Genomic DNA, 13,768 nt, shown 5'->3' with positions numbered 1-13,768 from the left:
CGTAGCAACAATGGAAAAGAATACAGTAGACGTTTTGGGCTGAGACACTTCATTAGGTATACATGAAATCTGTTTCCTACAATGTCAGAACATGATGCATTTCTAGGATTCCAGCAGTGACCACTTTATGACTGACTTCAATCCTTAGGATCTGTTTTTACTATTAGCTTTCTTAGTCACATGCACTGTACATCAGAACATTGAGACAAGCAGTGAAATGCGTTGTTTTGCGTCAATGGCCAGCACTGCCTGAGGGTTTTACTAGGGGCAGCCCGCAAGTGTCACCAAGCTTCCAGTATGAATATAGCATGCCCACAACTTACTAGCCCTATCCCTGCCTGTATGTCTTTGGAATGCGAGAGGAAACTGGAGCACTTGGAGAAAGCCAAAATGGTCACAAGTTGAATTTCAAACTCCTTACAGAAAATGTGAGAATCAAACCCTGATGGGTGATTTCTGGCACTGTATAGCAATTGTATTAATCGGTACACAACTGTGCCGCCCATCCTTCTAGATGACATATTCTTCTGGTTTTAGAATGAAATTATTTTGAAAAAATGCAACATCTTAATTCAATTTTTTTTTGATAATGCAGTTAGCCTAGATTTGTTATTAATAAAATAGATGCATGTATTTTGCTAAATTATTCATTGAAATATCATAACTAAGTAAATCACTTCATCTTCCTAAAAATTAATTGCTGATATGACTTTGTCTTATTACCTTTATTTAAACATTTGGCAAAAGGGTGCACTTGGAATTTCCTGATTGGAGTTTCAACAACCATCACCATGACAACCAATTACCCATCATAGCTGTTAGCTTACCAGACAAGCTGTGAGTATGGCAGTGAGCATCAGTCTTGTATGTTACCAATCATGGCTCCAGATAGACAATTCTGATGCTGTAAGAAAACAAAAAGAATAAGGGGCCTTGATTTGAGAAAATTCCATTGCAATCATTTTTCTTTTTGCCATGTATCTTCAACCTCAGATGTTAGCACAAAACCAAATGATATCCTGTTACAATAAAGTGAGCCCTCTTATTCTCCTAACAAATTCAATTATCTTGTTAGATGCTGAGGTTAATTCCGACAATATTAATCTAGAATACAGATAACGGTACCTGTGAGAGTATGTCCATGTAATCTTCACAGGAAATAAACCTCTCAATTTGTTTTTATGCAAATAAATTAACCTGCTTAGTGAATTAATGGATGGAAATGTCATCTGGTGCATTCTATATAGTTATCATACATAATTTGTATTTATATCAGCATACAGTTTAGTGCTCCCTTGATAGGCATTGTTGAAACCTATAGTATGATAGCCTTTGTTTTTCATTGTATAATAAATGGTTAATGAACTTCTCAGCACTTTCAAGTTAGTTACATTCACTCTGCTTATAAGGGGTTTCAATGTTAGCATAACTAAAATGTGATTACTGCGTATGTTTTGGTATATGTCTTCAAGTTTCGCCCTGTTCTCTCGCTCAGCTTACAATAAATATGACATGACCTTATTGTGACACCATGATGAAATGGCGGAGCAGACCCGATGGGCCAAATGGCCTAATTCTGCTCTTATATCTTATGATCTTATCAGTTGCAGTCAAGACTTATAATTTTAAAATATATTTATCACCACTGTCGATTAATGATTTTTATCAACTGTTCACCTTGACAGATGAAGGAAACACCTGTAGCTTTGCTGAAGAGTATCAACCAACTTGAAGTACTTTCTGTATATTTTGAGAAAGGAGATTAAACAAGACACCTCTTCAATTAATTCTTGTTTTTACATTTTTACTTCAATACTAGGTTAGGATAAATGGAGAAAATGTTTCTCAATAGCTGATGTTCAAAGACTTGTGCATACACTTTATTTAGGGCAAATGATATAAGGGAATGAGAGATACAATAATGAAACACCCTGCACAACTGGAAATCTGAAAGAGAAAATCTAGGAACACATAGGAGATCAGTTAGATAACTGATCAGGTCTATGATCCTCCATCAAAAATCCAGTGTAACACACCACCAGGCAAGCACTCTGTTACTGTTTTACTTTTAGTAAGAGAATTCAAAGGAGAAAGTCAGATAACTCATCCTGTAATAAATTAAATATGTATTGTCTTCTAGTGACAAATTGACTCATTGAATGCCAGCTGTTGAGCTCAAATTAGGCAGAAAACTTAGCATTAAGGGAGTGCCTTAGATTCAGATGTGCTATCTCTGGCTGGGAGCTTAAACATTGACCATTTCCATCTGTTCTACTTGATTTGTTTTATAGAACACATGATGCTGTTTCAAGAGAGAGTATGAAATATCCTCCCTGTGCAATACTTTTTCCATAACACAACCATAAAATCGATCTTTTCATCTTAATGCTTCCTCTGGTATTTTCCTTGGTGTAAAAGGGATGTTGGCTTTTCTTATGTGACAATGACTATTTTTCCCAAATATACCACATGCAGAAAACTTCGAGAAATTTCAAAGGAATACATTAAAAGCAATACATTGCTAATAACACAGTCTGCTCTTTCTGTCAATTATTCGTGCTTTTATGAGAATGAATGGAAATGAATAAGAAGAAAGTTGACTATTTCAAACTGGATAAGTAGGAAGCAACTGCAGTATTTTGGTCATCATTAGTGATAAGCAAAATGCACAAATAACCTCTCACTTTTCATTTCTCTCTTTAATCCCAGGATTAAAACCTGATTTTTTAATAAGTATGTTAATCACACCTGTATTAACTCACCATTTATAAATTTATGTCATTATAATTAAATTATACAATAGTTATGAGTAACAATAGTGAAAATTGTTACCCTGTGAACAAATATATTAAAAGATTTTATAAATTACCACTGACATTGTAGAGCACAAAGAGAAAACTGGTGCTTAATATTTGTTAGTTATCTGTGGCACAAAAGTAGTGGAAAATGAAATTTCTGAATTATGCAAAATAATCTTCATTTATACTTGTAGACTTTTCCAGATAATGATAACTGAATTCCTGTTGATTCCTTCAAATCTGACAGATCGGTGGATATTGTAAAAATCAAGTTTTGTGAAAGTCTAAAAAAATGTAAAAGATCAGACATGATCTTATTGAATGGCAGAACTGCTAAGTAGCTTATGCTGGCTCCTATTTCTCATATTCTGATATGTTTATATTCTCAGGTGTACGACAGAATTCCCTGTTATGGAGATTGTAGTAAACATAGCTGGGAAACTGAACCGTGGTCAGTTTGCAGAATCAATAACAGTGAGTCAATACACAGCTGTGGAGAAGGTGTACAGACAAGAAAAGTGAGGTGAGTAAAAGGAAGTTCAATATAAGAAGTTCCAAGTATACTTCAATATTCAGGAGTTTGGCTCATTTCATCCTTTTTAAGATCTTATCAGAGATATGGGAGAGGGTAAGTTTGTGGAGTGGTCGTGAAACCAAGAAAAAAGTGATCCTATACTGAATACAACTAAGGTTTACAGGACCTGATTGTCATATTTTTGTTGGCCACCCAAATTAAGAGGGCAGCTTTTGGGTCGTTACCCATATGGCACTAGCCTCTAATCAAGGAGTACAGTTTAGAAGGAGGATAAATTGTAGAAGGGAGGTATTGGAGACAGATTGAAAGCTAGACAAGTGCAGGTAGTCGGGATTGAAAAAAAAATCGAGATCCGAAGTGGTAGAGATATTGGAGCTGAGGTCAGGTTAAAATCAGGTTAGAGTTAGCTAAAATTATGAATTCCTCTACTCCTTATTCATTTTTGAAAATCCGTGAAAGCTATTCCTTAGAAGTAAAATTTCTCTGTGTGCTACTCATCCTCAAAATAATGTGCAATGAAGGTTTGCCATATTAGAAAGATAATATAGCTAACCGTATAGAGACAAAGAAATTGATCTCACATTCTCCACTAGTTAGAATGCTTCAGCTATTTTTGATATTAATACAAATTTCTTTTATCTCCCTAGATGTGTGCGTAACACAGTTGATGGGCCTGGACAGATTGTGGAAGAGGCGCTGTGTGATTACAGTGAAAAGCCTATTGGAGTCCATCAGTGTTCCATTTACTGTCCTGGTGACTGTGTTATGTCTGACTGGGGCCAATGGAGTTTATGTCCAAAAGTGGGTATTTTGTTCTAAGCATCTGATAAATTCAGAAAATGTAAGATCTTAGATATGGCTGCCATTCAGACTGCACAAGGAATCACTTAGACTGGTGTGTAGGGAACAGTTACTCATGTTTTGTGCCCAAGATCATTGACTTAATCCGATAATGCTTACCTTGAAAACAGGACTATATGTACTACAGACACTTGCAAACAACTATGTGCCACTATAAGACATGGATTTTAAATATCAGATCAAATCCAAATCAAATTAAAAGTCCTAAATTGTGCAGATTATTTCCCTATTTTCACCAAGGTAGTTTAATATTTCAGATTATTTATCAGTTTGCATGTGACAATTTAAAATTAATTAATAAGAAGGGTCTGTTTTGATGATAGGTGTGTGAAATCTGCTTGAATGAATGAAGTTAATATGTGGTGTGGTGCCTGTGGTGGAATGTTTCTCTCACTCTAGTTAGAAATGGAGATAATAGCGCTTGGGGGAACTGTACCTTTTAAGTCATTCATTTATATCTACTTAAGTTAGACTTTGAAACAGCATGATTGCTTTGTAACTTCACACCACTGAAGTTTATTTTTAATATTTAAGTTCAGCTCTGGAATTGGCTGTGAATCTGAGGTGAAAAGCCACATTCTGCAGTATGAGTAGATTGAGGTGAAACCTCAATTTTTCTTTGATTTGTGAATAAATACAATTCAAAACTATCTTATTTTTACTTTTAAGAATTGCCATTTAGGGCCTTGCTAAAATTGAGTAAAATTAATTGGTGGATGACCCTGACGAGCTGTAATTTTATATGGATTTGAAGGCTAGTTAACACTGAAACATCTCATTAAGTAAGGTCCTATTTCACTCTTCCATGTTGTAATGGTAGCTGGAAGCAAAAAGAAATATGATAATATATTGTGAGTAGCTAACTGGCTGTTTTAAGCACTGTTGAATTTGATTGCCTTCTTACTATCTGTTTATCATTTGTGGCATCTCACAGAATAACAGATAACTATAGAGGTCTGTTGACTGTTAATGATCCCTATCTGCCTTCATGTATTAACCTTCATCAGGGAGGGCAGTCACTACTATCTCAATATTCCTGTAGTCACATGTAAAGTTAGATCATGATTCTACACAGTGATCTGCTCAAAATCTCATATGGAGATCTTCCAAATTTTAGGTAATTATTTTGCAATTAATTCACTTCTCCAACAGTTTGTTGTTTAATGATGCCTAATGCAAAAAGCAAAATATAGTACTAATTATACACACATGACTAAGCTGAATATGAATCAAACATGAGTTTACAGCAGTTTATTACTAGATGTGCTATTCCATAAAGGAAACATAGCAGAACAACCATTATATACTGTAGATGTATTAATCTCTTATCTAAATGAGAGATTCTGTTGACTCTTCTGATATCTTCAAAAAGATAACAGAAAAACTAGTTACATAAAATGAGTTCATCTTCATGCTGTGAATTCTCATCAGCTCACTTCTTACCAGACCTGGCCTACTACCTGCAATTACCTGGTTTCCTTTGTTTGTGTTCAAGTGGACTAAGGATGGATGGCTGATACTGCTGGGTCTCAAATTGAACAGGAAAGCCTCAGCAGGGATAGACTTTCGCGTGATAAATCTGGAAGCAGCAGAGCATTGGTTTCTATTAAAGAAGTTAGATTTTTAAAAAATTCATTTCATAATTTAAAATGATAAATATCAAGTGTGCTTAAAAATAATTAACATTTTGAAAAAATTAATTAGATTAACATACCTAACCATTAAAGGCATTAAACTAAAGTAGAATATTGTAGTAAAATCTCAGTCCTATTAAGAACATAAGAAATAGGAGCAGGAGTCGACCATCTGGCCTGTTGAACCTGCTTAGCCAGTCACTAAGGTCATGGCTGATCTGACCATGGACTCATCTGCACCTATTTTCCTCTTCCTCATAACCCTTAATACCCCTACTATACAAAAATCTACCCAACCTTGTCTTAAATATATTTAATGAAGTAACCTCCACTGCTTCATTGGGTAGGGAATTCCACAGGTTCACCACCCTCTGGGAAAAGCAGTTCCTCCTCATCTCAGTCCTAAATTTACTCCCCTGAATCTTGAAGCTATGTCCCCTAGTTCTAGTCTCTCCTACCAGAGGAAACAACTTTCCTGCCCCTATCTATCTTTTCCATAATTTTATGTTTCTATAAGATCTCCTCTTATCCTTCTGAGTACGGTCCCAGCTGACTCAAAATCTCCTCATAGTATAACCCCCTCATCTCTGGAATCAACCTGGTGAACCTCCTCTGCACCACCTCAAAAGCCAGTATATCCTTCCTTAAGTAAGTAGATCAGAACTGCACTCAGTACTCCAGATGTAGCCTCACCAGTACCCTATACAGTTGCAGCATAACTTCCTTGCTCTTAAATTCAATCCCTCTAGCAATGAAGACCAACATTCCATTTGCCTTTTTGATAGCCTGCTGCACTTGAAAACCAACCTCTTGCGATTCATGTACAAGCACTCCTAAGTCTTTCTTCACAGCAGCATACTGCAATCTTTCACCATTTAAATAATAATCTGATCTTCCATTTTTCCTTCCAAAGTAGATGACCTTGCATTTACCAACATTGTACTCCATCTGCCAAACCCTTGCTCACTCATGTAACCAGAGAAGCACCCATATCCCAACTCTCTGCTTTCTATAGGTTAACCAATCCTCTAGCCATACTAATACATCACACACAACTCCATACATCCTTATCTTATGGATAAGTCTTTTATGTGGCACCTTATCGAATGTGTTCTAGAAATCTAAGTAAATAACATTTATCTGTTTCCCTTTATCCACTGTGTTTGTTATATCCTCAAAGAACTCCAGTAAGTTTGTCAAACAGGTCCTGCCTTTGCTGAATCCATACTGCGTCCATTTCTTTCCAGATGCCTCACTATTTCTTCTTTAATGATAGCTTCAAGCATTTTCCCAACTACAGATGTTAAACTAACTGTCCTATAGTTACCTGCCTTTTGCCTACATCCTTTTTTGAACAGTGGTGTGACATTCACCTTCTTCCAATCCGTCAGGGCCTACCCAGAGTCCAGAGAATTTTGGTAAATTATCACCAAAGTTACTACCATAACCTCTGCCATCTCTTTCAGTACTCTGGGATGCATTCCATGAGATTCAGGGGACTTGTCTTTCTTTAGGCCCACAGGTTTGCTCAGCACCACCTCTTTAGTGATAGCTATGGTATTGAGGCCTTCACCTCTCATTATATCCATATCATCTCTCTTCGGCATGTTAGACGTGTCCTCCACCATGAAGACCAACACAAAATAGTCATTCAAAGTCTCGGCCATTTCTTCATTACCCAATATCAATTCCCCCTTCTCGTCTTCCAAAGGACCTACATTCACTTTGACCATTCTTTTCTGCTTAATATAATTATATAAACTTTTACTATCTCTTTTTATATTTTGTGCCAGTTTGTTTTCATAATCCATCTTTCCATTCTTTATTGCTCGCTTAGTGGTTCTTCGTTGCTTTTCTAGTTTCCCACTACTCTTGGTGACTTCGTACGTATGACTTTTTAGTTTGATGCCTTCCTTTATTTCCTTAATTATCCATGGCTGATTCTCCCCACCCTTACTGTCCGTGCTTTTAACTGAAATATACTTTTTTTGAGCATCGTGAAAAATCTGTTTGAAAGTCTTCCGCTGTTCCTCAACCATCTCACCATATAGTCTGTGTTCCCAGTCTACCCTATTCAACTCCTCCCTCATTCCATTGTAGTCTCCCTTGTTTAGGCATAATACACTCGTTTTAGATCATACTATTGCACCCTCCATTTGTATGAGAAATTCAATCATACTGTGATCATTCTTTCCAAGAGGATCCCTAATTACAAGATTGCTAATTTTACCTGCCTCATTGCACAGGACCAGATCCAAGATGACATGTTCCCTTGTAGGTTCAGTAACATGCTGTTCAAGAAAGCTATCACGTATGCATTCTATGAGGTCCTCCTCAAGGGTGCCTCGAACAATTTGTTCACCCAATCTATGTGCAAGTTTAAGTCCCATACATTAACTGCTGTTCCATTTTTACATGCCTCAGATATTTCTCGGTTTATTGCCTGTGCCACTATAATGTTATTATTTGGTAGCCTATAGACAACACCTACCAGTGATTTTTTCTCTTTACTATTCCTAATCTCCACCCAGATGGATTCAACATTCTGCTCCTTAGATCTTAACTAGTCCCTCACCCTGATCTCATCCTTAATTAAAAGAACCACCCCACCTCCCCTACCTTCCTGCCTATCCTTCCATATTCCCTGATATAATTGGATATTTAATTCTCCACACTGCTACCTCATTTTTGTAATGGCCACTATATCATACCCCTTTATACCGATTTGCGCCACAAGTTCACTAACTTTGTTATTAATACTATGGTCATTCACATAAAGTGCCTTTAAGATCTAGTAATCTATGTTTACTTATGCACTTGACTTTTCTGCACTCCAGCCTAACTTTTGCCTTTACTTATCTTTATCCACACTATTCTCTTGTACTTTATCCATACTTCTCCAATCTGTTGAATCCATCCTGCTGCTATATTAGTTTAAAGCCCTATCCGGAAACCTAGTTATGCAATTTGCCAGGATCTAGGTCCCATCACTGTTCAGGTACCGTCTGTTCAAGTGGAACACCTCCCTCTTTCCCCAATACTGGTGGCAATTTCCCATGAATTCAAACCAACTTCTCCCACACCAATCCTTGAGCCATACATTTAATTCTCTAATCTTCTTAACCCTGTGTCAATTTGCACGTGGCTCAGGTAGTAGTTGAGAGATTACTACTTTGTTGGTCCTGCTTTTTAATTTAGTTCTTAGCTGATCAATTCCCACAGCAGAACCTCTTTCCTCATTCTTCCTATGTCATTGGTACCCACATGGACCACAGCAACCAGATCTTTCCCCTCCCACTGCAGATTCCTCTGCAGGTTAGATAAGATGTTCTGAACGCGGGCACCAGGCAGGCAACACAGCCCTCGGGATGCTCTACCCCTGGGACAGAGAACTTTGTCTATTTCCCTGACCATACTATTCATCACTGAGAAATCACTTTGAAATAAATAGTACCTTCTATTCTATGTATATGGCAAGACTAAGCTATGCTGTTCCACTCCATCTGGAATGAAGCTGTGCAGTATAGTGGCAGATGTGGCAGCTGTCTCTCAGCATGTTCAGGTCTACATATGTTAAATAGTGTTTTATTATTTTTCTTGAAACCAATAGGGCTGTTACTACTCATGTGGCCAGCTGAATACCCTTTGCTACTGTCAGTCTCAACCTTTAGGATCCAGCCAGCTAGGCTGAACTTCCAGGAAAAGTTGGGCACACAAAACTTTAACAATGCTAAATTTGAAGATTTTTTATCATCTCTCCCAAAGTACTATACAAATTAAAAAGTCATGAAATTATGCAAATGATACAATCTTCTAATATATGTGGATTGCATTCATTTCTCTTAGTTACTCCCCACAGCCATTTACCTACTTCAAAGTGTGGATAGCAAGATTTTATTACAACAAATCTTAAATCAAAATTCAGTTTATGCATTAAATTCTATTATATTTTCACACTTAGGCTATTGGGGTAAAATTTGTAGCTGATAAGAATCTCAGCATTGATGCATAGAGGGATCTTGGGGTGCAAGTCCATAGTCCAAGAGACAACACACATGTATGTATGTGTATGTGTATGCTTGCCTTCATCAGTCAGGCATTGAATATAAAAGTCAGCAAGTCACATTGCAAAAGACAACATTGTTCAAGCCACATTGGAGAATTGTGTGCAGTTCTGGTCATGATACTATTAGATGAATGTGGAGGCTTTGGAGTGGCGCAGATTTTCACTGTTTCAGAAGGATGGTGCCAATAAGGGGTGACACATAGTCTGCAACTCCAATAGGAATCATCAAATATTCCCATTCAGGAAATATTTCTACTACAGCTGAAATCCACAGTCATGGCCATGGGTACTTCAGTAAGCAACATTATTTTAAACCGTTTAAAAAAATCTTTGGACACTAAAATTGACAAATCCCAGACTACAGACTCGGGTCATGAGTGCAGTTTCCCTTGAAGGAAAAAAGGAAACAAAGAAATCATGCTGGTCTGCAAGTAGGTTTGAAACACAAAAGCTTTAGACTCCCACTATCAACTATCCTTCTGGCAAATGTACAGTAACTGGAAAATTGCTGTACCAGAGGGACATCAGAGACTGTTAAGCACTTTGCTTCACTCAAACATGGTTATCCCCCATCATTTCAGATGCAGCCCAGCACCTTGATAGCTTCAACATTCACTGTAAAGGCAGGACAGAAGGCGGAGTGTGCTTTACGATTAACTCATTGTGGTGCACAGATATGGCAGTCCTGCCTCAGACCTGCTCACACAACCTGGATCATCAGGTGGTCAAATGTTGTCCTTTTTACCTGCCGAGAGAGATTTCTACCATCGTCCTGGCTGTGGTGTACATTCCAGCTCAGACCAACGGCAGCCAGACACTGGAGGACCTAAGTGCTGTAATCTCCAGGCACGAAACAGTGCAACCTGATGTCTTCCCTATCACTGCAAGTGATTTCAACCAGGCCTGCTTGAACAAGTTTCTGAACAACTACCACCAACATATCACCTATGGAACCAGAGGAGCCAATGTACTTGACCACTGTTCTACCTCGGCTTACTGTGCCATCCCACACCCACACTTCGGAAAGTCTGATCGCCTGGCTGTATTTCTACTTCCAGCATATAGGCAGAGACTAAAGGCTGCAGCACCAGTTGTGAGGACCAAGAAGGTATGGTCAAGGGAGGTAGGGAAGCCTATAGGACTGCTTTGAGCTGGTGGACAATATTCAGGGACTAATCTTCGAATCTGAATGAACATGCCACGTTGTCACCGACTTCATCAAAAGTTGTGTAGATGAGTGTGTGCCTTTGAGAACATACCCGATATGCCCAAATCAAAAGCTGTGGATGACCCTGGAGATTCATAGCCTGCTGAGGGTTAGATCTGTGGCATTCAACACCGAAGAAGTCTATACAAGAAGTCTAGGTACTACCTACGGAAGGCAACTTTAAGAGCGGAAAATATTTCCAGTTGAGGTTAGAGATAGAATCAGATACACGCCAGCTGTGGCAGGTTTGCCTGACTCCCAGAAGAGCTCAAAGCCTTTGATGCACACTTTGAAGGGGAGAATAAAACCACATCTATGTGCATCCCTGCAGCTTCCAGTGACCCTGTGACCTCAGTCTTGGCAGACATCAGAACATCTTGCAAGAGGGTGAACCCTCACAAGGTGTCAGACCCTTGAGCAGCATGTTATTGCATTTGTTACATTGATAGCTAGGAGGGCAGTTTTGGTGAAGTGGAAGGATACATCAGCTCCCACTTTGTCACAATGGTTCTCTCAAATGATGCTATGTCATAGTTTGGAGAAAATTGGAAGTTGAACCTTTGAACCTATGTTTGATTTTGAGAAAAGGTGGGGTTCATTTGCTCATTATTATCATTTGAGATTTCCTCCATGATCTAATTGTAAATTTTTGGTACATTTTTTTTCTTTCTGGTGGTTTGTTGATTATCCTTAGAAGCTTTTTCTATGACGCATACAAACACCGAATGGGGTTTTTCTCCCACTTTTTCTTGCTTAGTAGGGATTTTTTATCACCAAAATTTTTTCAATCTTTAAAATAATGTTTTTTTCTTGAGACATTGTAAGTGTTGCTTACTTCGATGTGCTCGTGTTAATTTTGGATTATAATAATAAAAAGATTTGAAAAGAAGAAAGGTGTCAGGCCCTGATGGTGTACATGGTAGGGCTCTGAAAACGTGCAAACAACTGGCGGGAGTGTTCAAGGATATCCTCAACCTCCCACAGTCTCTTGCAGTCAGAAGTTCCCACCTATTTCAAAAGGATGACAGTCATACCAGTGGCAAAGAAGAGCAGGGAGAGCTTCCTCAATAACTCTTGCCCAGTGGCACTCATATCTAATGTGATGAAGTGCTTTGATAGATTGGTCATGGCTAGAATCTACTGCTGCCTAGGCAAGGACCTGGATGCGCTGGAACTGGCCTATCTCCACAATAGGTCTACAATGGATGCTGTCTCGTTGGCTTTCCACTTGGCCTTGGAATACCTGGACAGTAGCAATACCTACATCAGGCTGCCGTTTACTGATTACAGCTGTGTTTAACGCAATCATATCCTCAGTCCAAATGAAAACTTTCCAAAACCTGGGTCTCTGCGCCTCTCTCGGAAACTGCATCCCTGACTTCCTCCTCGGGAGACCACAGTCTGTGCGGATCAGAAATAATGTCCCCTCCTCACAAACAATCAACACTGGCGCACCTCAAGGATGCGTGCTTAGCCCACTGCTCTACTCTCCCCACACTCACGTTTGTGTGGCTAAGTACACAGCCAATGACATATTGTTGCTGACAGAATTTCAGTAGGTGAAAAGGATGTGTATAGGAGAGAGATAGATCAGCTGGTTGAGTGATGTCACAGCAACAAACTTGTATTCAACATTAGTAAGACTAGGGAATTGCTTATGGAATTCTGGAAGGGTAAGTCAGGGAACATACACCAAACCTTATTGAGGGATCAGAATTGAAAAGAATGGGTAGTTTCAAGGTGCAGGGTGTCAACATCTCTGAATATCTACCCTGGGCTGAACATGTTATGATTCAATTACACAAAGGCATGACAGCGACTGTATTTCATTGGCAGTTGAGGAGAATTGCTATGTCACCAAAGACTCTACAGGTGTACTGTAGAGAGCACTCTATCTGTTTGCGTCACTGGTACAGAGGGATGACTGCGTAGGAACAGAATTAGCTGCAGAAACTTGTCAACTCATCCAGCTCCATCATGGGCACCAGCCTCCCCAGCATCCAGGACATTTTCAGAAGGTGGTGCCTCAAAAAAGTGGCATCCATCGTGAAGGACCCCCATCAGCCAGGACATGCTCTCTTCTCATTGCTACGCTACCATCAGGGAGAAGGAGCAGCAGCCTGAAGACACACAGGCGATGTTTCAGGAACAGCTTCTTCCCCTCCGCTGTCTTACTTCTGAATGAACAGTGAATCCGTGAACACTTCCTCAGCACTTTTTCCCTTTCTTTTTGCACTACTTATTTTTAAAATGGGATGTCACAGTAGCATAGTGGTTAGCACAAAGTTTTACTGTACGGGCGACCTGGGTATAATTCCCGCCACTGCCTGTAAGGAGTCTTGTACGTTCTCCCCATGACTGCGTGGGTTTCCTCTGGGTGCTCCAATTTCCTCTCACAGTCCAAAGATGTAGTGGTTTGTAGGTTAATTGGTCATTATAAATGGTCCCGTGATTAGACTGGCAATAAATTGGGGGATTGCTGGGAGGGTCCAAAAGGCCTACTTAGCACTGCATCTCAATAAATAAATAAACAAATAATAAGCATAATTCTCATTGTAATCAACAGATTTTATGACTATGTATTGCACTGCAGTGTTGCCACAAACAAGAAATTTCATGACTTATGTCGACGATATTTAACCTGATTCTGATTCTGGATATTGCCCG

At 38.9% G+C, this 13,768-nt stretch overlaps 1 protein-coding gene across 3 annotated transcripts in view; it reads left to right on the top strand.

Moving 5' to 3' along the window:
- Positions 1-13,768, top strand: part of thsd7ba (thrombospondin, type I, domain containing 7Ba) — a 1,092,806-nt gene that overhangs the window by 917,033 nt on the left and 162,005 nt on the right. For all 3 annotated transcript variants that reach the window (XM_063047545.1, XM_063047546.1, XM_063047547.1), the window contains exons 16-17: positions 3,188-3,321; positions 3,981-4,134. In XM_063047545.1, the coding sequence (XP_062903615.1) occupies positions 3,188-3,321; positions 3,981-4,134 (288 nt within the window). The remainder of the gene's footprint in view (positions 1-3,187; positions 3,322-3,980; positions 4,135-13,768) is intronic.

This window comes from Mobula hypostoma, chromosome 5 (genome assembly GCF_963921235.1).
Source record: "Mobula hypostoma chromosome 5, sMobHyp1.1, whole genome shotgun sequence".
In the NCBI taxonomy this organism is placed as follows: Eukaryota; Metazoa; Chordata; class Chondrichthyes; order Myliobatiformes; family Myliobatidae; genus Mobula; species Mobula hypostoma.
Note: the sequence above shows the minus strand (reverse complement) of the source record. Positions and strands in the feature narration are given on the sequence as shown.